Genomic DNA, 25,712 nt, shown 5'->3' on the forward strand with positions numbered 1-25,712 from the left:
GCGGGGCGGGGCGGGAGGGGCGCCGCGCGCAGGCGCGGTGCGGCGGCGGCGGCGCTGCAGCACGGAGCGGAGCCGGGGCGCGCGGCGCAGAGAGAGCGAGCCATGGCTGGGGATGGCGAGCGACGCGGCCACACACCCGCCGCGGCCGCGGCTGCGGGGCCCGGCCTGAGGGAGCGGCGGCCCTAGGACCGGCCCGGCGGCGCCAGCCAGCAGCGGGAAAAAAACAAATAAATACATTGCCACAAAATAAAAATTTAAAAAAAAAAAAAAAAACCAAAAAACCAACCAACAACCAACCAACCAAAACCGGGAAAGCCAGCAGCCCGGCAACAGCAGCAGCAGCACCGCCACCACCAGCCCGCAGAGCTCGCCCGCCGCCGCCGCCGGCCCGCGGGAGCAACCGGCCGCCGCCAAGAGCTCCGGGACGCCCCGCCGCCCACCAGATAGATGTGCGGTCCCGCCGCCCGCACGGCCGACGATGAACGCGCAGCTGGCGATGGAGAACATCGGCGATCTGCACGGGGTGAGCCATGAGCCGGTGCCCGCCGCCGCCGACCTGATGAGCGGCAGCCCCCACCACCGGAGCGCGGTGGCCCACCGCGGCAGCCACCTGCCGGCCCACCCGCGCTCCATGGGCATGGCGTCCATCCTCGACGGCGGCGACTACCACCACCACCACCGGCCGCCCGAGCACGCGTTGACGGGCCCCCTGCACCCCACCATGACCATGGCCTGCGAGACACCCCCCGGCATGAGCATGAGCAGCACCTACACCACGTTAACCCCTCTGCAGCCTCTACCTCCCATCTCGACGGTCTCGGACAAGTTCCCTCACCACCACCACCACCATCACCACCACCACCATCCCCACCAGCGGATACCGGGCAATGTGAGCGGCAGCTTCACGCTCATGCGGGACGAGAGGGGTCTGGCGTCTATGAACAATCTCTACACCCCGTACCACAAGGATGTTACCGGCATGGGGCAGAGCCTCTCTCCGTTGTCTGGATCGGGCCTGGGGAGCATCCACAACTCCCAGCAAGGGCTGCCCCACTATGCTCACCCCAGTGCCACCATGCCCACCGAGAAAATGCTCACCCCAAACGGATTTGAAGCCCACCACCCTGCCATGTTAGCCAGGCATGGCGACCAACATCTCACCCCCACCTCCGCTGGCATGGTGCCTATCAACGGGATCCCACACCACCCCCATGCCCACTTGAATGCCCAGAGCCACGGGCAGATCCTGGGCTCTGCCAGGGAGCAAAACCCTTCTGTAACTGGTTCGCAGGTCAACAGTGGAAGTAATTCAGGGCAAATGGAAGAAATCAATACCAAAGAAGTAGCTCAGAGGATCACCACCGAGCTCAAGCGGTACAGCATCCCTCAGGCTATCTTCGCCCAGAGGGTGCTATGCCGCTCTCAAGGGACGCTCTCAGACCTGCTGAGGAACCCCAAGCCCTGGAGCAAGCTCAAATCCGGCCGGGAGACCTTCCGCAGAATGTGGAAGTGGCTCCAGGAGCCGGAGTTTCAGCGGATGTCTGCTCTGCGGCTTGCAGGTGAGCCCGCTGCGGGGTGGTCGGGGCACGGCAGCGGCAGAGCGGGGCCTCGGGCCTTGGCAGGCCGCCCCAGTCCCTGCCTGTCCCTGAAGAGCAGCACCGATCCCCCGCTCCGCCACCCCATTTCTCTCCCTTCCCCTCTCCCTCTCCGGGCTCGGCGCACCGGCACCGTCCGGTTCCTCTGCGCCGCACTCAGACAAAGCCGAGCCGAGGCTCGGGCTGCGCAGTGCGGCGTCCCGGCTCTCCCCGTTCCCCGGCCGGGGCGCACCCGCCAGGCTCTCCTGCCGCCGGCAGAACGATGCCCAGCGCTCCCGGTAACGGGACGCCGCAGAAAGCCGCACCGGCCGGCGGCAACGCTGCCCGGAGCGCGGAGGGCGAGGCGGAAATTGTTGAATTGGCGGCTGAACCGGGCCCGACCGGGCCCGCGGACGGGGTGCGGGGGAGCCCCGGTAACGCGCCGCCGAGAGGAGTCGGTGCGTCTGCTTTGTGTCGGGGGCGGTGGGCTCGGGTCGCAGGGGGACTCGGGCCAGCGTCCCGCTAGGGTTGGGTGAGCTGGGAGAGGCGTTTGGCTCGAATGAGCCGAGCCCTGCGGGCGAGCGGTGGCTGAGAAATGCTGTTGGCTGAAATCGTTGGATTTCTTAATTTTTTTTCTTAAACTGATTGTAGCTATCATTAGGCCGTGGAGTTTTGAGTTTCGCGTGGATGTCTCTGCGTGAGACAAATGTCCGCGTGTCCGCTCCAGAACCTCATGCCGCTCTCGGCGCTTGCTGCCCGGTGTGCTCCCGAGCGGTTCCCGTATTGTCTGCTCAGAGATGGCCGTCCCGGTCCGTACCTGTGCTCCGCCGCAGCCTCCCCCAAACCCTCCTGTCTGCGCTCCCGGTGCAGAGCCCGGGTTTAATATACCGTGAGTGAGGGTTTGTTAATTAAGTGATAGGTCTCCATTAATTTGTCCCTGGAGAATGCAAGACAGTCAATCCGAGTTGGAGCCGGGGTCACTGATCCGTTTCACAGACAAAAATAAGGGAACGGACTAATCTTTCTCCTTTCAAAAGCACAAACTGGTCTTGCGCTTTCGACTACCGCGACGGTGGGAACTTGCGACCCTTTCCCGAGTGTGCGGGGACGCAGCTGGGCCACCATCGTGCTCCGTGCTTATTTTCAGTCAACCACCTCGTTCCAGAAACCTAAAGCAGAGCTAGGAAGGGTCCGGGACAGGGCCTCCCTCCCCGCTGTAGCTGGCCCTTAGGTGCCCGCCGGTGGGAGGACGTTGCTCTCTTTGGCTTCCACTCCTGCGGACTCAGTTTCAAAGGTCTGAGCTCTCAGAAACTGCCCTTTCCGCCTTCCCTTTCTCACCAGCCACCCCACCAGGGAAAAACCCTCGTCTTGCTGGTGCTACCCAGGAGAGGAGGATGGAGTTTGTTTTTTCAATATCGCCGTAACGATTGCTAAGGCGAACTTTCTTCGATTTGGAGCGTATTTTTACGACAATTTGGTCGACCTGAATCTCCGCTCATTTGCATAGATCGATACTGGAAACAACCCCTCGATTCAGAGCCTGCTGGCATCCTTTCCCTGGCACTGCCGGCCGGGAAGCTCTGCCAGCCCCGGCTGCTGCAGGGCCGGGAGGGAGGGAGGGAGGCGGCCGTGCTCTGTCCAGCTGCCGGGTCCGGAGGGTCCCATTGTTCGCTTCTGCCCCCAAACCGCCCCTTCTTCCAGCCACCTCAGCGCCGCCCTCTCATAAACGGATCCCGGTAATCCCGTTAGAGAGACAAAGCCTCATTATTCCGCCTTCCCTTTCCGATGAAACCCGAAAGCTGGCACCTTACAGGAGCAGCTTCCCCGGGGCGAAGAGGGACTCGCAGCCCGGGGGGATCGGGGTGGGCCGCCCGCACCGGGACGTCCCCGCGTCCCCCGCAGCCGGGCCGGGCCCGGCAGGGCTCTCCCCGCCTACCGGGGGCTCCGGGCCTCGCCGGGCGCTGCCCACCCGGGCGCCGGCAGCACGTGGGTGTTTGCATAGCGCTGCGTCCCACTCAATGGGGCGGTCCTGGGGCCCCCGCCCCGCCCCGCGCAGGCTGCGCGCCCTTCCGCGCCCCTCCGCGCCGCGCTGCCGGCGACCGGCTGTAAATGCATAAAGTATCGATTTTATTTTGTGCAGGTTTTAAATGTGTGATGATCTTACTAAGTGGTAAAAATCTGCCCCGATTGATATTGATGTATGAACATCAATTCAAAATAACATAAATTACTGCAGCCGACACAAATTAAATTTCATGTCCAAATTATAACTCACTCCCGGGCGTTTAGAGAATTATCAGGTAGATAAATACCCAGAGCCGCCTTCATTTCTTCCCTTTCTGATTTCCTGCAGACAACAACCGGAAGGTAGTGAGGGGGATGGAACCTACTTATTTTAGGCCTCACGGTCTCGCCTTGCACTTTATCTTGAGTATTTGCCCCTTCCAGCCGTCCCTGGGGGATTCCTACCTCCCAGATTACAGAAGCTCCGACAAATAGAGGAAAAATTGGTAGTTACATGGAAGCAGGATTGAGGTCTTGACACTTCCTGGGCTATCTCTTGAAATGTAAGCAGAACTGCTAATTGCAAAGCTGACCTCTTCCAGCCTCCATCTTATTCATCCCATCTCCCTTCTCTTCTCTTTTCCTTTGTCTGTCCCACTCTCTCTCTCCTCTCTATCACTGAATATTTATCTATTTGACTCTCTCTGTTAGTATTCCCTCCCTCCCCCCCGCCTTCACTGACATTTGGAAGGGCTGTGAAGGGACACCGAAAAAAATAAATACAATTAAGAGAAAAAGTACATCCCTTCTGCAGCCTGCTGGGATTTAAGGCTGATTTTTTTTTCCAGTTTTGTTTCGTGTGTGTGTGAGAGAGGAAACAGTAGGGGATAAAGAAGGAAAAAAACCCGACTTTGTCTTGTTCAGGAAAAAATAATCTGCTTCGAGCGATTCATTGTTGGAACTGCGACTGCCCGCTGGCCTCGCAGGGTAGCGGCCAGGGGAAAGGCGGCAATGACACATTCTGAGAACGTGCCAGAGCAGTGTAAGGGAGCCCAAGGCCCTTAGGAACTACTGCAGGAGGGGGTCCTTTGCCGAGGTGCGCCCTCTGAGCGAGCTCGTCCCAAAGGGCCCCTCCGTGGGGGCTCCCCGAGCAGGTGTCAGCAGGGGGAGGTGCCGTGGGCAGCCCGCGCTCGTCCGTGGCTCTCAGGAGAGGGCAGGCCTGTCCCTCCAAAGCTGCTCGATGTTTGCCTGCGACCTGACAGGTATTTTTCATAGCTGTACCTCTTTTCCTCCACTCCTCTTATCCTTTCTCCCTCCTAATGTGAATCCCGGCTAAGCTGAAGCCTTGGGAAGCTGGCGAGAAAGTGTCGCCAAATTAACTGTAAAGAAATCGATGGAGTAATCAGAGCGTTTTCCACATTAAATATGAAATCTAATGACGCCGTTTGCACCTCTCGCCCGCCGCCGCCCCCGAGCGCGCCGGGAAGGTCGGGGCCGCCCCGGCCCCGGTGGCCTCATTAGGGGCTGTTTAATTTTTACCCTGCGGGCACTTTGCATAAAGGCATTTGCATCAGGGAGGCGACGGGCATCGACCGGGGCCTTCACCGGCGACACTCCGAGCGCGGACCGGGCCCGGGGGAGAGGCTCTGCCCCTCCTGGCCCTGCGGACCGCCTGGACGGGGGCGGCCCGGGCCTGGCTCGGCGCACCTTGGGCCGTGACAGCGGCCGCTCCGCCGCTGCCGGTGCGGTGCTTGGGCCGAGGCAAGGGGCCCCGTCCTGGTGGGATCGGAAGGTGGGAGAGCAGCTCCCGTGCCGCCCCCGGAGCAGTCGTGCCCGCCACTGCAGCGCCCGGTGCGCAGTCGTGGGAGCGCTGGGACGCACTTGTTTGCCGTCCGTGTCCTTCGGCGGGATTGATTTACAGCCGCGTTTGCCCTTCGTTAATGTTTGCCCAGCGGGAGGAGGAGGAGCGGGGCCGGGCGAGCCGCGTTCCTCCGCACTGGGCCGGGCCCGCTCCGCGCCCGTCCTGGCAGAGCCCCCGCCCCCGCAGCACGGCTCGGCCCTCGCTTGTTTGTCTTGTTTGTCCGTGTGTGCGTTCGCTCGGTCGGTTGTTTGTTTTAATTACCCGCCGCGTGGCGGGGCGGCACTCGGGGGCCGTGCCCCGATCCCCCCCTCGCTGCCGTTTGAGTCGAACAGCCTCAAAACAGGGCCGCTCCCGCCCGTGGGTGCTGTCGGGGCCGCCCCGGGGGTCACACAGCCGGGCTGTGGGCGCGATGCCCGCCCCGACCGGCCGGGGCCATCGCGCCGCCCGCAGCCCTCGCTCGTGGCCCCTCGGTTCCCGGGGGCTCTGCGCCATCTACTGACCGCCGGCGGGCGGCAGCGGCCCCGCCGGCCCGGGCACCACGCCCGCACCGGGCAGCGGCGGCGGCTCCCCGGGCCGGGAGGCGGCGGCTCCGGGAGCGCTGTGAGCGGAGGGCTCGGCGCCGCCCGCGCTGGCTCCGTCCTCTCGTCACCCGCGAGCGCGGAACGAGTGCGGCCCTGCCCGGCTTCAGCACCGCGGACAGCGACCGCCTGCAGGGCCCGACCCCTCTCCCGGCCCCGCTCCGCCTCCGCCCCGGCGGCCCCGCTCCCGGGCGAGCCCCGCGGCGGGCCGGGGCCGGGCCAGCCCCGATCCCGCTTCACGGACGAGGCCGCCCGTAGCCCGGGCGCAGGTGCTTGTTGAACTGCCTCACGGCTGCCGGCCCCGATGGGGAGCAGCATCGCATCGACTGTACGTAGCGGCAGCCGGCAATTAGTGCCGCGGTGCTGCGGCGAGCGCCGGGCTGAGCGTACGGGCCGCCCGCGGCGGGAGCGGCTCGGCTCCCGGCAGGGCAGAGCCCTGAGGGCACCTGTTTCGGGGATGAGTGTCTTCGGACGGGTGCGTGGCCAGAGGGGAAGCGAGCTTCCCCCAGTACAGTAACTCAGCCAGCCAGAGGGGTCGGGATACCCCAGGAGGAGAGGTGCGCGGCGCCAGGACTGTGCCCGCTGCAGGTGCCACCCGTAGAGAGCCCAGGCTCCTGCCGGTGCTACAGCTGGGTTCTGGCGTGTGCGATCTGTCTTTTACACAGCCAGGAAGGAACGTGATGGTCAGATTGAGACAAAATCATCTGGAAATCCACAGGCCAAGTGTACTTCGGTGCCTGGCTTTGCTTGTACAAGCATTAAACCACAGCTCCTGCTTTGCCTCAGGCAGCCTTCACCTGTCTGTGTAGCCGAAGGGTCCGCATAAGCTCCACACAAGGGACAAGTTAGTTTCCAGGGAGTTCTAAGGTGACTGAAGAGCAGGAGCTGTTGCTGAAGTGCTGGTGAATTTCACCTGAAGACTACCGGCATCCGGGGAGTTTTTCCTGAAGACCGACCGGGACCCAGCATGGCCGCGTGTCGGGTGCTTCCGTGATCAAATCGATAAATGTCGATTCGCCTTTCACACATAAATCTATCTGGATTAATCATACACGGACAGACAAGTGACTCTCTTTGGAAACGCAGCTGACTTGAGCCGTTTTGCTTTAGAAGAAGTCAGTTTTATAATGCTGAAAGATTAGTTTATAGGAACAATTTATTAGCTCAACAGAAGTTTTCATTTTCCCTCCATTTTAGGGCGATAGGAAGCCTCGGTGGTGACATTTTCCGTACAGCCCGAACGGCAATTAAAGCGCGATGGATGTGCGCAGCAGGTGTGCGGGCAGCACCGCGGGCTGCTGCGGGGTGCGGAGCGCGGCGCCGGCGTGTGCGGGCTCTGGTTGGTGGAGCTAGAAATGCTGCTGCTTCAGATAGAGGAAAGTATTGAACAGGAGGGCGCGGGAGGCTCTTCCTTAATGCTTGGGTGCAGAAGCCACTGAAGTGAGCCCGGGCTCAGGTTTTGGATGTTTTTAGGGTGCAGAATTCTGCACTCGTTGTCACATGCATTACAAACACGTCAATAAGAAGTGAGCCACAGGCGGGAGAGTTTCTCGCAGCCCCTTTTCCCCCATTTCCCCCCGCACAGACAGGCTGCTATACAGCTTCCTTAACGTCCCCCCAACTGGAGGAACTTCCTTATGTCATCACTGACTCATTTCTCCTTTATTTGAAACATATCTCGTTATTTTGAATATATTGGAATTGACGGAGAACTTAAAAAATTGGAGCCAGGGAAGCGGGAGTCAGCAGGCAGGTCCTTAGGAGCAGAACCAGAGAAGCAACCCGGGTTTTTCAGTGAATCTGGCGACCCTCAATGTTGCAGTGAAGGTTTTGCAACGGATTGCGTCCACCGCTCAGAAACTCAATTTTTGGCTGCTGTAGCAGTGTCCCGGACTGAGGATGCGGGAGGGGGAGGAATGACCCAACCCGACGCCGAATCCGCGCCCGAACGTCTCGGAGACCCGCGGGCGGATTCGCTCCCACGGCTCGGAGCCGGCGTCAGCGGGCCGGGAGCCCGGTGTGGCTCCGCACCCGGGTCTGTCCCGCGGAGCCACGCGGGCGGAACAGGGGCGGGGCGCAACAGGGGCGGGGCGGGCCGGGGGCGGGCCGGGGCGGGAGGCGCGGAGGGGTGCGAAGCCGCACGGAGCGGGCTGAGAAGCGGCGCGGCCAGGTGCGGAGCGGGCGGTGCTGCCCGGGCCGAGTGGGCCGAGCCGCGGAGGCGGGCGCGGCGCATAAGCGGAGCAGAGCACAGCAAGAGCGGGTGGTGTTTTCCAGCTTGCGCTATGCGGAGTGTAGCGGTACAGAGCGGCTGGCACTCCCCGGCGGGGTGCCGTAGCTTGGTGCGGTACGGAGCGGCAGCGCGGGTGAGGAGCGCATGGCGCGGTGCGATGCCTTGGGGAAGGAACCACGGTGGGGTGTGATGTGGTGCGGAGCCCGCGGTGCGGTGTGATGCGGTGCGATGCAGTATGGTGCGGTGCGATGCAGTGAGATGCGGTGAGATGCAGTACGGTGCGGTGCGATGCGGTGCAGTGTGATGCGGTGTGATGTGGTGAGATGCGGTGCGGAGCCCGCGGTGCGGTGTGATGCGGTGCGATACGGTATGATGCGGTGCGGTGTGATGTGGTGCGGTACGATGCGGTGCGGTGCGGTGAGATGCGGTGTGAAGCGGTGCGGAGCCCGCGGTGAGATGCGGTGCGGTCCGATACAGTACGATGCGGTGCGGTGCGGAGCCCGCGGTGAGATGCGGTGCGGTGAGATGTGGTGCGATACAGTACGATGCGGTGCGGTGCGGTGCGGTGAGATGCGGTGCGATGCGGTGCGGTGCGATGAGATGCGGTGAGATGCGGTGCGGTGAGATGCGGTGAGATGCGGTGCGGTGCGGTGTGATACAATACGGTGCGGTGCGATGAGATGCGAAGAGATGCGGTGAGATGCGGTGAGATGCGGTGCGGTGCGGTGAGATGCGGTGAGATGCGGTGCGGTGTGATACAATGAGATGCGGTGCGGTGCGGTGAGATGCGGTGCGGTGCGGTGAGATGCGGTGCGGTGCGGTGCGGTGCGGTGAGATGAGATGCGGTGAGATGCGGTGAGATGCGGTGAGATGCGGTGCGGTGCGGTGCGGTGAGATGCGGTGAGGTGCGGTGAGATGCGGTGAGATGCGGTGAGATGCGATGCGGAGCCCCGGGCGCTGCGCGCTCCCTCCCGCGGGCAGCGGCGGAGAGCGGGCGCCATCCCGCGGCCGGGGGCCGGCAGTGCCGCGGGGGCGGGGGGCCGGACGTGGCTGACGCGGTTAAAATATTGATGCAGTCGCAAAAATCGTTCATTAAGGCAATTTAATCTTTGCTATTAAATGTCCTTTCAATTCATTTGGGGTAATTAAGATGCAGTTTAAGTGATTAAATTCTAATTACTTATGCTAGGCAAAGAAATATTTGTCACAGTAATATGGTTAACTAAAGACCTAGCTAAAGAATTTTAACATTTACTTTAAATGATATCACAGGGAAATCAGGTGCTTTCCCCTGATTGATCCACTTAGCAGCATATTCAGTAACAGCGATGTCAGTTTGCTGGAGTGGTTACAGATCCATCAACACTAAGTTTGTGTAAACCCCTGAATCCTGAACTGCTGAGCCAGCACTCCTCAGTCAGATTCACTTCATTATTCCAGGGGCAGCAAATTAAGGTCACTCATTTTAATACAGTGCACAGGAGTGAGATGTTTACCGTTCTGGCTCAGCTGGGATCTATATGTTGGCAGGCTGCTGTCATCCTGTGAGCTTCCCATATACAAACTTATTTTCATCTCTTTTGATGTTATGAAACAACAAAAGAGTATTCCCTGGATTTGATGGCAGAGAAATGAGACACAGATCAAAAGATCTCTGGGTATATGGAAACACCTACACCCTGTATACGTGTAAATACAAATCACTAGAGAAGCAAGTGCCAAATGCTGAATAATGCCAGGATTAAAAAGAAATAATTTAGTGTGGGCTCAGACATTTCAGAATAGACTATACTCTTTTCAGTTGAAAGGGAAAAGGTTTGGGGAGCAACCAGTGACCGGTGTCACCCATGTAGGCTTTCATCACTAGAAAGCTTTAAGGGCCTTATCTCACAGTGCTTTAGCGAGTGCTCTTTCAAGCGTCAGTGCTGTCTGCTACCTGCTGCAGCGGGAGCTCATGGCCACGAGCTGCTTCCATGTGTGGAGGCTGTCTCATGCAGAACCTTTCCGGAGGGATTCCATTTCCCAAGCACCTTTGAAGACCCAGGGGCAGTGACAAGAAGGATGGGGCAGGGCAGGGGACCTGTAAATGGTGATGCATCAGAGTGAATGTCACCCAGCAGTTGTGGCTATTATTCAGGCCAAACAGATTTGTTTGGGTTTAGTTCATGTGGTGACATCTACCTTCAGGTAGCCTGTGTCTTATATGCCCTTTTATTTTGTTTTTATATTCTCCCAAATATGAAGTTTTTGATAATTGGGAAAGATCTGTTGTTTGTGTGTCTCTCTGCATGCCCCAGAGGTGTTATTCACATGATAAGGATGGAACTTATCACACTTGATGTGTTATTATGTGTTATTGCCACCGTGAATTTACCACAAGCTTTTGGCTACCTGTTCCCACTGAGCTGTTGTAGCCAGTGTGATTAGAGCTATCTCTGATGGCCAAAGTCCTTAAGCAGTCTCAGCCTCCTGCAGAGATCCTGCTGCTTTCTCCACCAGCAGGTAGAGCCTCTGACAGAAGAATATCCTCCAGGATATTCTCCAGTTTATACCAGTGAAGAGTTTTCACTCTCCAAACATGTTATTGGATATTGTGTGATGTTTCAAAAGTAGAAGCAGATGATTTGGGAAGGGATTCTTAGGTGGACACAGTTCAGACTGTAGCTGAGGCAGGTCCCAGGCTTTACAGACCTGACACAACAGAGATTAGAAAACACACATAAAGAGAGACTTCTTAAAAGGCTTTTTATGTCTTTAAGACAGCCCTGTACACGTGAGGTTGGGATAACTAAAAGACTAGGCTTTTGCAAGAGGAGGGGTAAAAGACCACCACATCCTCTCATACAAGGCACTTGGTGACCATCAAGTAATAATGGCTTGTGGTCAGCAGTGACCCAGGCCAGAGCTGGAAACATGACCCGTCACCTCAGGGTGAAAGGTCTCGTATCCTGTCATTGATGACCCACACACAGCGTCCGCTCCATGTCCACAGGCTCTGAATTCAGCATGGCTGCGGAGGCATTGTGTGTGTGTCTCTCAGTGGCTGGTCTGGACCTTCTCTGGGTGCAAACAGAAGAGAAAAGTGCTCCCTGTTGTTACGATCTGGTTTAAACTCAGAAAAGCAAAGCAAGCTAAGTCTCTGTGCATAAACTGGAAAGAACTTAGAAGGCTCAAAATATTCCCAGAAACGAGATTAAAACCAAACGAGGTTAGATGTTGTTGCCGAAAAATGGATGTATTTTATTTAATAGTAGAGAGGCAAAGAGAAGGGAAGAGAAAAGAAAGAAAGAAATGGAAAAAAGAAGTGTGCGTGGGGGTGGGGGAACAGGGAGAGGGGTTGGATGGAAGCCCATCACCCATCTGAGGGTGCCAACGACGTCTCGTTGCTCCCCTCCATCCGGTCTGCCGGTGGTGAGGGTCCCCCGTGGGCGCCGTGGCCACGCCGCCACATGCTGCCACAGCCGAAGGGTGCAGAATTCCGTGGGTTAATGCACACTTTGGGCCAGGCGGGAACGCCCACGTGCCTCTCTTGCAGGGGCCGGCTTGACACTGTCCCTTGCAACACTGAGGGTCTGTTGCATCATCTCTGGTGCTCTGCTGCAGGGTCTGGGGGCCCCTGTGCTGGGCCATGTCACCCCTTCTGCTGTGGATGAGCTTCCTCCCCCCGGTGAGGACCCCGCAGCTGGGCTCTGCACAGTGGAGGATGGGCAGTCACTGCACCTCTGACCAGAGGCTTTTCCAAGGTACCCAAAGCCCTTCATCCCCCCACCCTTTGGTGGAGGGTCTGCCAGCCTGGCAGCTGATAGCCCTGGGGCTATGGTCTCCACCTTTGGAGGTGTTAAGCCTGTGCTCAGTGAATGTCCCCAGCTCTGAGTTGTTACTTTATCTTATCTTCATCAGTGAGCAGGGTACAGCCTCACTCTGGGCCCCATTCAGGGTTCGGTAGTCTTTTTTGCAGCTTTTGTAATACAGTTTAAAAAGTCCTTTGAGAAAATGTTTAAGTCATGAACTATAATATTTCAGTCTCTGACACCTGTAAGCAGAGAACCAGTGTGCACTGGCTTTCTCCTCCACAGGGTGAGGAGACTCCTGCCCGGGCACTGGTGGGCCATACCCTTCCTTTCCAAGAGCAGCCGTGCTGCTGGTGCTCCCCTCTGCTGCTCTGTGTCCCTGCTCCCCTTCCAGCCCCGTTGTACAGGCACAAATCTGGTTGTGGCCATTGTGTGCAGCTGTTCTGGAGCTACAGGAGCTGCTGCAGGCAGCCAGTGAGCAGTGTGACCCTCAGAGTGTGTGTCCTCAGCCCATCTGTGCTTGTGTTCTCCCAGTGCCAGGCCTGAGACCTCCCAAATCCACCTTCTTCCCTGTCGGCGCTTTTCCATCCCCTGTCAGAGAGCTTGTTCTGTGATGGCACCACAGTGGGCCACCAGCTGAGCAATGCCTGTCTCAGGGACAGTTGCCCCCTGCCATCAGGGCTTGGGGCAGGGTTTACCCAAGTAGAATTTTCCATTGTTGTTCCCCCTGCTTCAGTGACAGTTTTCCAGACGAGCAGCCAGCAGAACTTGTGGTGATATTTTATTATGTACACAAACCAAACCAGAAACCATCAGAAAGTAGGTTGAGAGCTTTAATGGTTTCATTCTTTGCTTCTGTTTTTTAGAATGGAGAACTGGAGTTTTCCAGAAACACATGTACACAGGTACACACCAAATGCTCCTGAAAATTGATATATGGTAATCAGGTTTTTTCCTTAGATTTTAAAAAGAAATCCACCCTCTAGGGATGAAACACTAGATCAAGCATCAGGGTTAACACCTGAGCTTACTACAATCTTGACTTTTTGACTGGGTGAATAATGTAATTCATATCACAGATAGGCCAAATATCCTCCTCACTGTCTCGACCTAAAGATGCAATTAGTGCATTTTCATAGGGGGCACGATCCTGTTCACACCCCTGGCAGAGCAGAATTAATCCAGCTGTGCTGCACCCAGCTGGGGGCTGCAGGAGAGCGTCAACAGAGAGCGGAGCTGCAGAGCTGAGACCCCACTCCTGTACCAGGCACAGGCAGCTGGGCCTCAGTGGGATGTACAGACCTTACAAGGTTTGGCAAGTTTACTTGACCAAATCCCTCGAGCGACTTAGAAGGAACAAAGGGAGACAAAAATAGATTGATGGGCTGTGTCAGGAGAATTGCAAGTGTCAAAAATATCTGTTGCTCAGGGCAGAGGAAGATGGAAGTGACTGGAAGAGGCCAGAGTTCAGGACTGGATTTATAAGGCTCCTTCTGGCGCTGATAGTATTACATTGTCATATCTGCACGTGTGTTGCCAGAGTCAGGGTGACTCTTTATCCTCTGCTTTTCTTTTTTCTTAACGAGATTTTCTTAAAGGTTTTTTCAAAAGGCATCACAAGGAGCATTGCTCAGCCAGGGCAGCCTGGAGACAAAGAACAGGGCTGCCTGCAGCAGGGAGCGAGGGCAGGGTGCGAGCAGGTGTGTCCTGGGAGAGGTGCACGTCTCTAAGGAGCACAGCACCCTGCAAAGCACCTAAATTCAATGTCTGTGCTGTGGGAGAGGATCCACTCACAGTGCTCAAGGGCAGGGGCACAAGAAGGACATCAGTGCACATTACTGTTACTATCTTCTGCTGCGTTAGATAAAAGAGATGGAGTGTGTGATAAAAACACGGGACAGGCTGTGGTGTTTTTCCAAAAAAGCCTTTCAGGTGGCTTCTCTGGGGCTGAGCTCAGCGCACATTAGGGGAGGACCTGGCGCCAGGGGAGGACGTGGCCAGGGCAGGCAGAGCCGCTCTGCCGGGGCGGGACCCAGCTCGGGGCTGTCAGAGAGCCCGGCAGCCCCGCTTTGCCGTGTGAGCTGGCTGGTCCCTGTGCCTGCGCTGGATCCACTCTCTTGTTGGAGCAGATTTTATCCCATGGTGTACATTTGTTCTCTGGCAAGCTGGAAGCTACAATTTATTATTAAAATTGATTGGCTCCAGTGCAGGGAAAACGATCACAAGGAAACCCTATTACAGTTTTTCACTATCCCCATTATTTATTTTTAAGTGCTATTAATATTCCTGAGCCTGGACAAGGAAGAAGATGAGAGGTGGTATCCACTCCTGCTGCTCACAACTTGAGGCCTGGCAGCACCAGGTCTCTTGGAACAATTGGGCATGTTGGGAAGCTTTTGCCCTCAATCTGCCTCTGGCAAATGCTAATGGAAGTAGAGCTGAAAATATTTGCAAAATGGTAAAATAGGCTTATTAGTATCATAGACTGGATAGGTTTTATTTTTTTCTCCCTAGTAACGAGCTCTTTTTTCTTACCTCTGTGATGTCACTAGCATTCATTACGAGGTCTTTGATAGAACTGAAGTTAAGGAACAAGGTATGTTGTAACTCTTGGGACATTTTCTATGGAAATAATTGTTCAGAAATACTATATTTCAGGAAATGAGCACAAGTTCAGGAAGACAATGTGTTATGCTGGCTAGTTTCACGATAGATGGTTGGTTTTTTGTTTTTCCCTACTATTTCAGAGAACTCATGTAGTAGCTTGTGATGGAAGCCCCAGAGGCTCACCTCACTAATTGAGCTGGCTTTGTACCTACTGCTGTGAGTGTCATTTGTGATGTGAAGCACCGAAGCACCGCACAGCCCTGATGTGGATCACGCTCTCCAGCCCGTTAGGATTCTGTGGCAAATTCTGATCTGGACGGAGTGTCTAGGTGGAAGATGGGATTGGCATAGTCTTTGAAAAAGGAAGGTGTAGAGCAGCATGAGCAGAAATGGAGCACTAGGCACAGAAAATGTGGTTGGCACCTGGTTTATCTTCTTTTCTGCCTGAGCCTGTTAGCAGGGGCAGTCAGAGCTGGAGGCTGAGGCTGTTATAAAGCTGAGCTCCTGCAGCTGCTTTCCCAGGAATTTCTGATTATCAAATGGTCAGACATATATAAAAGACTGAGATGCTGTTGGTATCCTCATTCTTAATATTTGTCAGTAAATAACAGACTATTCTTGCAAAAGCATTTTTAACCCTTGACTTGCCAATGTTAACCTCCAGTGGGGATGCAGATTACTTCAGCAGGCACCAATCCCCGCAGTGAATTCAGCAATTTGGCTTCAGTAGGGGCTGGCATGCATAAGGAAATCTGGTTTTTAGCCCAGAAGCTCCACGGTGTTTTAGAGGTCAGTATGTAACTTCAAAGCGTTCTTCAAAGGTTTTCAGGTAAAAATACCCGTAGGAGATATGAGTTTGGCATCCCAGTCTATTTGATTGATGTGTGATTTCTTATAGAAGAGTATGTGGCTGGAATATCTATTGTTAGGGAGCTTTTCAAAAGCCCCTCCTCAGAGGGGAGTGAGCCACCAGTGTCTTGGTCCCTGCCTGGGCCAGCAGAAGGAGCTTCACAGCTCCTGGATCCTGATCTGTGCAGTTTCTATTTCTCAAGTACAAAAGGTGGATGACTGTTTTTATACCTCCTTCGAGCAATGAAATCCTCATGCCAGGACTGGCTCTTGGTAGTAATAGAAGTTGTAGGAAGGACCTTTGCAAAGTAATTTGCTGTTGTCATTCCAATAACCATGGCATAAGTGGAGATACTGCACAAAATTCTTCATATACTCAGTACTGATCTCCACAGAAGCCAGGACGAGACAGACACAGAGAAAGAAGCTTCATATTACCTTCAGAAGCACATCTCTCAAACAGAATTGAAGGACATTGTTAGAGAAAAAAGGGGAAGCAGGCAACTTCAGATATATCTGGAAGTGAGACAGAGGAGTCTGTCCTCCCAAGGAAGCTTTCATCCTAGCAAAATGCTAACAAGATGAGCCAGCAGACAGCCAAAGGCTGACGGGGGGATCTGGCAGCCTCCCTCACATCCCATCGGATCCTGCCTGGAAGGTGATCTGTGAGGCAGATTTCAAATTGCAAGCATCCTTTAATAATGTAGAGCAAAATAACATTCTCAAAGGGAAGGAAGGGATGATAAATGAAATAAAGTGCAATTCTATAAGGAAGATTTACTATACCATTGTTTTTCATGACAAAACATGTTTTATTTTGTGCAGCACACATTTGGCCTGATTGACTGTAGTAGCACCCTGGTTTCTCACAGTTCCTTATTTCTCAGTCAACACAAAGCTACAGAAATGAATTGAAAACAGCTAATAATGGTGAAACGTGGTCAAGGTTGACTTTAGAGTTCACTGAATTTCCACTCTGCCTCCTAGAGATATTAAAGTGTTAAATTCTCAGCAGTAATGGGTGGTATCAAAATGTAAGCTCTCCAAAATAGTATTTGCTGAGTTTTAACAGACAGCAACACAGGTATTTTCTAACTTTTATTCCTTATACTTGTAATAGTTCATAATGAGTTAAAAAATTAAATGTCCCACATCCTCTCCAAATTTGGAAGCTGACATGAACAGTCCTTTTCCCTAGTTTGCCCTGTACTGTGTTCCCACATACTCCCCTGCCAGCCCTCTCTAACTGTCCTCCCCTTTCTTGCAGCATGCAAGAGGAAAGAACAAGAACACGGGAAGGATAGAGGGAATACACCCAAAAAGCCTCGGTTGGTCTTCACTGATGTCCAGCGTCGAACTCTACATGCAATATTCAAGGAAAATAAGCGTCCGTCCAAAGAATTACAAATCACCATTTCCCAGCAGCTCGGGTTGGAGCTGAGCACCGTCAGCAACTTTTTCATGAATGCACGGAGGAGGAGTCTGGATAAGTGGCAAGACGAGGGCAGCTCCAATTCAGGCAACTCATCTTCTTCATCAAGCACTTGTACCAAAGCATGAAGGAATAACCACGAACTAAAACCTCGGTGGAAAAGCTTTAAAAATAAATAAATAATTAAATAAAGACAGACCAGGACCTCAAAATAGCAGGTTTATACTTAGAACTATTTGAAAAAAATATTTATAAGTCCAAAGAAACCAAAGACTTATTTCACCTGCATTATGACTTTGTTCTAAGACACACACTTTAGTAGGATGACGACTTGCAAAAAACAGAGAGGAAGAAGAAAGCGAGGTGGAGGGAATGAAACGGAAAGCAAAGAGAAGAGGAGCAGACCACTGGTCTTACACCTTTGCCCATCATCATCTTCACCGTACTTGGCTGTTTAGTGGTTTGGAGCATAGTGATTTCCTGTCATTGAACAGACACCCCTTTGGATACAGCTCTTCATGTCCACAGCAATTGCCATGAAGGTGTTCCGTGTATCTGTACTGCGTACACGCCAGTGGGTAGGGACTTAGTCAGGGCTGGTCTCCAGAGAGGGCTGTGCCATGGCACAGCTGACAAAGCGTGGAGTCGTCTGAATTCCTTGGAACGGTAGTGTGATTTTTGCTGTTTCACAGTTTGAGCTTAACTGGTGCAATGCCCGGAAACAAGTTCAAACTAGGCAAAGAAATTTTGAATGGTACCTAAACCAGTGCATTCTCTTTGTTTGTTAAGGAATGTTCAGATTTAAAAAAAGGAAAACTATTCCATCCATAAAAAAATCGACTAGCTACCAAAGAACACATTTAATAATTATATTGCAGGTATTTTATTGCAATGATTTTAATATTCCAAAGCTATTTTTACACAAATACTATGTAGAGTTATAGGTATAAACTAATCTAACTGTATAACACATAAAACTTGTAATCAAGACTGTTATTTGCAATTAGTAAAACCACATTATCGTTTCTTTCCATGATTGGCAAGAAAGAATGTCACCCGAGGAGATCACAGCCCCTGGCAGAGCACGGGAACCGAGAATGGGATGCTGCTTCCATTGAACTCAGTGAGCCCTTTCCTCACTGGCTTCAACGGGAGCACACGAAGGAGCCACGTGTTAGGATGTGTGACATGTGTGACATGTGTGACATGTGTGACATGTGTGACATGTGTGGCACTGTCCCCAGGCGCTGTCCCCGGCCGGAGCCCGGAGCAGCCTGGGCGCAGAGTGGCTCAGCTCTGCCATCTAGCCTGCGAACAGGAGACCTGAGGCACTCAGGGTGCAAAAATGAAGCGAACTGAGGGATGCAAAACCACAGGGCTCAGCGTCTGATCAATACTCATTGACATTAGTGAGCTTTTTTTTACCTATCGACTTTTCCAGGCAAAGGAATAGTAATAGCTTTGAAGGCTCGTGGTCTTTTCCTATTGAAAGCAGTGGTACAACATCAGTTAACGTTGGTGGGAGGAGCTCCAAGAGGAGCTCCAGCAGTGCTTTTGGAAGGAGGAATTGTGAACCCTCTGAAGTCAAGAGCAAAATTCCCCTGACACCGAGTTACAGCCTGATGTTTTGTGGCTTTGTATCTATGTGTAGCAGGCTGAGCTTTTGTCCCACGCATTCTTTCTTGCTCATCTATTAGTCAGGATAATGCATGAAATAGTTTAAAGTTTGTAGCTGAAAAGCTTTAAATGCTCTGTTGCTAACAGACCCATAGGAGAGAAATCATCCCGTTCCTACTCTGATAAAATTAAAGAGAAAAGTGTGCAACATCTGCATATTAAATTTTAGTGTAAGGGGAAAATAGACTTTAAAAACCATACATGTGCCTGTTAGATTTCTAACTGGTATTTCAAATTACTGTAGTAATCATGCTAGGTATATTAAATTCCAAAATAACCAAATATGCAGGTATAGGCCCAATGTGAGGACTAGAAATAGGTAATCTTACTTACAACCTTTTTGGTTTTAAGAGGGAAAAAAAAGAAAAGAAAAAGGAAAATTCAAGGTAAACTAGAATCCAAACACTATAAACAGTAGCAGATACTGGTTTGGGGGATGAAGCCCACTCAAAATACCAGTGACATCAAAGTAGAGCAACTTTTGTAGCACCAGTTATTTCCCAAGAGGACAGGGTCTAGTCAAGGTTCAGGGTATACAGTTTATTTCCACTCAGTGTTTAGAATACAGATGACATATCTCTTTATTAAAATAAAGTGAAATAAACCCAATATTTTTGGCACTGAATATTTCTCCGTATTTCAGTATGTTAAGCCCACTTTAAGGCTGACAAAGCAATTGTCTATGAAAATGGAATCTAATCTGGAAGTTTTTTGAGTCTCTAACTTACCTTAAATTTTAGCAAGCTTTCTTTTGAAGTGTTCCATCCCCACAGAGACATAATTGACATGGGAACATTAATAAGATCACATATAAAGTACCTTATGAACGCCGTCTCATTAGTGTAAGGTTAATAAAGGACAGTGATAACTAACGGTTTAGTTTTTTCCAGCAAAACACTACTTTGTAACATACCTATAGTTTAGAGAATAAAGCCTTATTTATTTAAAACTTGAGAATTTAAAAATGCAGGGAAATTCAAAGTACATTGCCACATTTTTAGTATTTCCATTGTATTGTCTTTATAGACTACTTGCTGAAACCAAAGAGAACTTTCATACCAGCATTAAATTTGCACCCAATATGCAATTTCAGGATCTGTGATACTCACACATGCAAGCCCCTAAATAGGACAGTGTATATGTACATGCACACACATGTCCACACACACTCAAACTGATGCACAAGTTATAGATTTTAAGTGTTTTGGGTTTTTTACATGTCTGTTTAAGTATATATAAACCTTTTGGTTTTCTCTAAGCCATTAGGAACAAACCACTCTTCCCATAAGCAATACACGCCTCATACTCTGAACAGGCAGACAACACAATTTTCTTTAATTGCTTACAAAACATGAAGCAAATAACTCTGGAACTGCTCAGTCTACCTGGAAAGCTGTGGTACCTCTGAGCAGACTGCCCGGCCACACCGACTGAAGCATGGACAGGTTACCTGGTGCTCCCTTGCTCTGACTGGTGCCATTGCTCAACAGGGCACCCTCGAAGGGGAGTTTCTTCTAATGCTGCATTTAACATTACCCAGGAAACCTGTCTCCGTCTGTTAGTGTTAGTCTTTCAGTTAATTTCATTCCTGACAAAATGGAAATTAGTTTCAAATTCAACAAGAGGATCTAAAACTCTGCCAGGAAGGATTAGGAGAGGGAGAAGAACCTGAGACAGTTTGGGAGCATCAGGAGATGGGGCTTCAGTCAAAGATGACTCCATGGGCAAGAGGGCATTAGGAACATGCATTCAGCTAACAGGCTGCATCCAAACCTGACCGCAGTGACCCACAGGGGGAGGCTGGCCAAGAGGTGAACTGTCCGCATCCATCCCCATTGTAAATGGCATCATTAGATTTCTAGGAAAAAAAGAACAAAACAAACAACAAAAAAAAAAAAAAATAAAAAAAAATCCCCCTTCAGACCACCCCACAGCGCTCCGTTAGCCCTGCGTGGCTTTCCAGGGCCGCAGCCTCCTCTCCTTACTCAGGTAAAGCAAACCCCACCAGAGCGAGCCAGCCAGCAACGGGGCTTTCGCTTGAGAAGTTGCTCCTGGCACCCCACGCCAGGAACAAATTCCCAAGCAGCCGAGTGGCCGGGGTGGCCTGGCGTGAGAGCAGCCCCAGGGCTGCCCATGGGCACCGCTCTTCTCCTGGGGTTTCAGGATAAGGCCGTGGTGGTGGTGGGCACTGGCCCGGGGGCTGCTGCTGCCCGGACGGCTCGGAAACACTACTGAGCTTATACCAAAGAGTCTTAGGACACCTCTCCTCACCTGAGTTGTAAACAAGACATTTTTACCCCAAAAAAACGTTCCTTCTTTCTACTACTCTTCCTCCTATCCTCCTTCTCTTCCTCCTCCTTTGTACATAGGGATGAAAACTATGCATTTAGCAAACAAAGAGAAAGCACTTACCCTTTTCTATCTCACTGCGTTTGGGTGCATTCAAAGGCCCAGGGGCTAATTTTGAGACTTTGCTTAGCCTCCTGGTTTATTACTGTGGTGTGGTTAGCTTTACAATACATTTGGTAACTATTTGCTAAAGACAAAGAAGCAAAAGGTAAGGAATAGCTACTTCCACGTGTTAAAAAAAAAAAAAAGAAAAAAAAAGAAAAAAAAAGTGTGTAAAGATCTACTATTTATAGTGTGAACCAAAGACGCTACCTCACTCGATTTCCATTGGTGATTTTAATCACATTGATGATACCAAAGAATACCAAAGATTTTTCATGCACGGCCTTGGTCTGGAAAGGGAACTCATCCTCCTTCTTACTCCCATCCCCCCGACCCCCTTCCTCACCTTCACTCAGTGTGTAACCTTGTCTTCATTCTTAGTGATAATGCTGATAACCTTACGATAACTTCTCTTGCTACAACTGCTACTACTGATGATAAGGATAATAATAATAATAATAATAAATAATAAAGCTCTAGGCAAACATGTTGCAAACTTTGTAAACTCATAGGACGAGTGCCTTGCTTGAACCAAAGTGTTAAACCGCTGTTGACCTCTTTATCTCTCACCTTATACTCTTTGAATACCTCAGCCTGTTAGAAAGGCCACTAATGAAAAAAAGGAATAATTCTTCACCGTGGTGCTTTTTGCCGTGCAACCATGCAATGAAACTTTCTTTGATACCAAAGGAAAATGTTTTTTTTCCACTTTCTTGCTGACAAACCAAAGGTTCCCTCTTCTTTCCCTCAAAGCAACTTGAGTCCCTCAGCCCAGACAGGCCGTGCATCGCTTTTACCAATTCCTCCAAATACCTCATAGTAATAAATCTTTAGGGTTATGTTGTATAGAGAGTCTATGTGATAAGGCAGAACTTACTAGTTTGATAATTGTTAAGGTTACTTAAAAAAAGCTTTATAATTCTTATTTATTTTGTAGGGGTTGTTTTGTTTGTATATTCCTTTTATATTGTTTGGTTTGGGTTTGGGTTTCTTCTTTTTTCCTCTTTTTTTTGGCAGAACTTCTCTGTTATACTCAAGGAAGATCATATTCCTGGGAATGTTTCGAAGTGGGTAAAGATCGCTGTTTGCAATGAGTGCAAGAAAGGGAAACATGGCTTCAATTACTTTTCTTCCAGCTAGGATGCTTTGTGTTTGCTAGTCGATGTTCTTTTCACAGGGTAAAAAAAAATATTCTCTGCTGTGATAAATGGTTCCTATTTTTTCTCTATAATGTGCTGTGACTTTTAATTTAATTCCATTTTGTATACGCTTATTTAATCACTGCTTTAATTTATGACTATGTAGTTTTGAAAAAAAATTGTATATAGTAGATTCAAAAATGGCCAAAGCTTTATGTTACAATCTTTTCATTCTTGATGCTGAGATGAACTGAAGGAGAGTGCTTCTCTTGACTGCAGGGTGTATCTTCAGCCTTGTCTTGGCATGCACTTCCACCTGTGTTACAAACACTGCCAGGTTACCCCCCCAGGCCTCCCTTCCCCCCAACTTGTACATGCCAAAATAAGTGTTTCAAGGTAGTACTTTTGTCACTTAGAAAGCAGAAAGGCATTATTAGTGTGTTTTTTCTTTAATTTATTTGTCTTTTTCTAGAAAGATTGCTTTGTGGGTGAGACCCGCACATCCAAAGAATTTAAAAGTCGTTTAATGTTTAAAAGCACTGGCATTTGTGAGAGATTTTGCTGAGTTTTTCTTTTCCTTCGCCATTCGCACGGGTAGCGCAAGCAAGCAGCAGGCGCAGGCCTTGGGAGAAAAGCTGACTTGAATCTGGAAACCTTGCTCACGGAAAGGCCTCTGCGGCGGGCCAGGGGGCTCGGAGCGGCTCGGGGTGGGGGCCACCACAGGTCACCTGCTCCCCAGCCAGGGCCCGCAGGCAGGGATGGGATGGGGTCCCTGGGGCACAGCCGGGTCCCCCGGGAAGCTGCAGCTTCTCCCAGGCTCAGGCAGCAGCAGCACCGCAGAGCCCCGGCTGCGGGTGGGTGCGGAGGGACCTGTGCTGGGTCCCTGCGAGGGGCACCGAGCCTGCCTGGGCTCCCCGCGGCTCCAGGGGGGAACAGGGCAGTTTGGAGTTGAAAAGCCAAAAAAAAAAAAGGAAAGAGTAAGGACAATGATACTTCCGCAAAGCTGATGATGGCATCATGGCACAGAGAATAGGATGCCACTCACTCGTGTTTTATTTTGCATAAAGACTAGATTCTGGTTCAGCTAAATGTTGTGTACTGACACGGTTTGTGATGGCTGTAAATATTTCCTTTCCAGTGCAGTAGCTGAGCCCCAGGTGTACCTTGTTTTCCTTTGAGGGGATAGTGAAGGGGTTGAGGGAGGGAAGGACAAGGGCAGGGCCTGAGCTTTTGGTCAGAAGTTACACTTCCTAGGTACATTTTTATACTTCAAGTATTGAAATGGGGCAATAAAGACACTCTGAATGAAGGATCATTAAATGATCTGTTGGTGGGCATTGGCTCAGTGTCTGCTTTTAATCCAGGAGCTAATGCTGTGCAATGAGTTCTGCTTCACGTGAAGGGGGAGGCAATGTCAGCCTGTGAATCAGCATGAGCCATCGAGCACTGGACAAACTGTGCTCAGGGACCCGCGGTTTCCTGTCCTGTTCCGGTAGTTTGGTTTTTCACGGAATGTTCTGCATTTACTGCACTTGCTGCATCCTCACCGTGGGGCCGCGCTGGTCGCGTAGCGCGGCCCGAGCAGCGGAGAATGCGCGGTTCTGCCATCCCGGTGCCCGGGCAGCGGAGAATGCGCGGTACAGCCATTCCGGTGCCCGGGCAGCGGGGAATGCGCGGTTCTGCCATCCCGGTGCCCGGGCAGCGGGGAATGCGCGGTACAGAATGCGCGGTTCTGCCATCCCGGTGCCCGGGCAGCGGGGAATGCGCGGTTCTGCCATTCCGGTACCCGGGCAGCGGGGAATGCGCGGTACAGAATGCGCGGTTCTGCCATCCCGGTACCCGGGCAGCGGGGAATGCGCGGTACAGAATGCGCGGTTCTGCCATCCCGGTGCCTGGGCAGCTGTGAGCGCACCCCGCCCGCAGTGCGGGACCCCCGCACCCCGCCCTGCCCCGGCCCCGCCGCAGAGACGGCGCCGGAGACAATCACAGGTCCCAGCTCCGCAGGGGTAGGAAACCTTCCCAGAGCAAGCGGGAGTTCTTCCAGAGCAACGGAACAAAACCAAAAAAAAAAAAAAAAAAAAAAAAAAAAAAAAAAAAAAAAAAAGAAAGAAAAAAGAAAAATAACGAAAACGAAGCGAAGATTTTGCTAAAGCCCTTTGCTGCCATCTTTAGTTCGCCCATTAGGAAGCAGCAGTAGTTTATGCGTTGCATCTGCATTTCAGACTAAGTGATTATTGTACCTAATTATGGTTGATTGCTGATATTTCCTCACTCTCTCTCTTAGTCAAGCGCTTCTTCTGTATTTTTGTGTGTAGCGATGACAAGTGCAGTGCGCTAGGCATTGCCCTGGGTTGGGTATGAGTATCTCCTGTACTGCGTTAAGATTTCCTTAAGTTACTTTTTTTAAGCTTTGCTACTGTTCTCACTTTATGCCGTGCAATATCATCTGCTGTGTTTGCTAAGCAAAAAAAAGAAAAAAGAAAAAAAAAAGAGAAAAAGTAAAAAAAAAAAGAAAAAAGCAAGTGATGATGTCATCATGCTTTTCAGTGTTACAATGTTTCAGCGTTACAATGTTTCAGCGTTTATGTAGTCACAAAAATGTAGTAAATAAAAGGTTGGATTTTCCAGCACTTTAAATTTAGACATTTCTTGCCTTCTTTTGTTTCTCCGTGTGCAGCCAAGGCACTGGGCTGAGCCAAGGGGAGCAGGTGAGCCCCGTGGGCAGCCCCAGCTCTCCCATGGGAGGGGCAGCTTCGGTGGAGCCCTGGGAGGGACATCCACGGGGTGGGGGGAGAGGGGGGACACCCGAAAGGGCACCTCAGGCTTCCCAGCACTGTGTCTTCTTCCCTCCATCCACGCAGGTGTGCAGCCCCCACCCCCAGCAAGCACTCCCCATCTGCCTGCAGCCCCCCCTGGCTCCCCATCCCATCCCATCCCATCCCATCCCATCATGGTGGGCTCCAGGAAGACGAGGGCCAAGTGTCTGAGAGGCGAGTGTGGCTCATACCAGATACATTTCTCTAATTGAGGGAAAAAACATTAAGAAAGTAAGTGGAGCAAATAATCTTGGTTTCCTTTATATCATCTAAGGGTATGGATGGCACCAGACTAATTCACAGAGGTGTTTCCTTTTGTGTGATGGAGTCCACCCCAGGCCTGCAGGATCAATATTTAATTGTTTAAAGGGATATTGTATTCCTTTCCTGTCACTGTTGTTAATGCCTTCGCTCTCTGTAATCCCACGGGGTCTTTTCCTGGGGATCTGATCAGAAAGATTACCCATCACTCGGGAGTGGTGGGAGGAGAGTCCCAGCCATAAAAGATTCAGGAATGCATTGAACCGTTTTCTCTCTATCTCCTAATGAAGTGATGAAGCGTGTGCCACAAAATTTAACAGGGTTTTGTGGCAAATCAGGTTGCACTGCTGAGAGGAGGATTAAACCTTCATCGTTGTCCCATAAATCATGGCATCAGCTACATTTATTCTGATGGATGGTCTGGACTCTGCTGACAATATTT

At 51.7% G+C, this 25,712-nt stretch overlaps 1 protein-coding gene across 1 annotated transcript; it reads left to right on the plus strand.

Annotated features, from left to right (window-relative positions):
* Positions 1-343: 343 nt before the first annotated feature.
* On the plus strand, positions 344-24,834 carry ONECUT1 (one cut homeobox 1). The gene is made up of 2 exons (XM_048317928.1): positions 344-1,559; positions 16,762-24,834. The coding sequence occupies exons 1-2, from the start codon at positions 479-481 to the stop codon at positions 17,052-17,054; spliced, it is 1,374 nt and encodes a 457-aa protein (XP_048173885.1). The 5' UTR covers positions 344-478; the 3' UTR covers positions 17,055-24,834.
* The last annotated feature ends 878 nt before the right edge of the window (positions 24,835-25,712 follow it).

The sequence above is a fragment of the Corvus hawaiiensis genome, chromosome 13 (genome assembly GCF_020740725.1).
Source record: "Corvus hawaiiensis isolate bCorHaw1 chromosome 13, bCorHaw1.pri.cur, whole genome shotgun sequence".
Classification (NCBI taxonomy): Eukaryota; Metazoa; Chordata; class Aves; order Passeriformes; family Corvidae; genus Corvus; species Corvus hawaiiensis.

What these genes read in the sequence shown, in the direction of transcription:
- ONECUT1 (XM_048317928.1), top strand. Translation starts at nt 479, where the DNA reads ATGAACGCGCAGCTGGCGATGGAGAACATCGGCGATCTGCACGGGGTG. An exon ending in GTCTGCTCTGCGGCTTGCAG is followed by an intron (nt 1,560 to 16,761) that starts GTGAGCCCGCTG and finishes CCTTTCTTGCAG; the next exon opens with CATGCAAGAGGAAAGAACAA.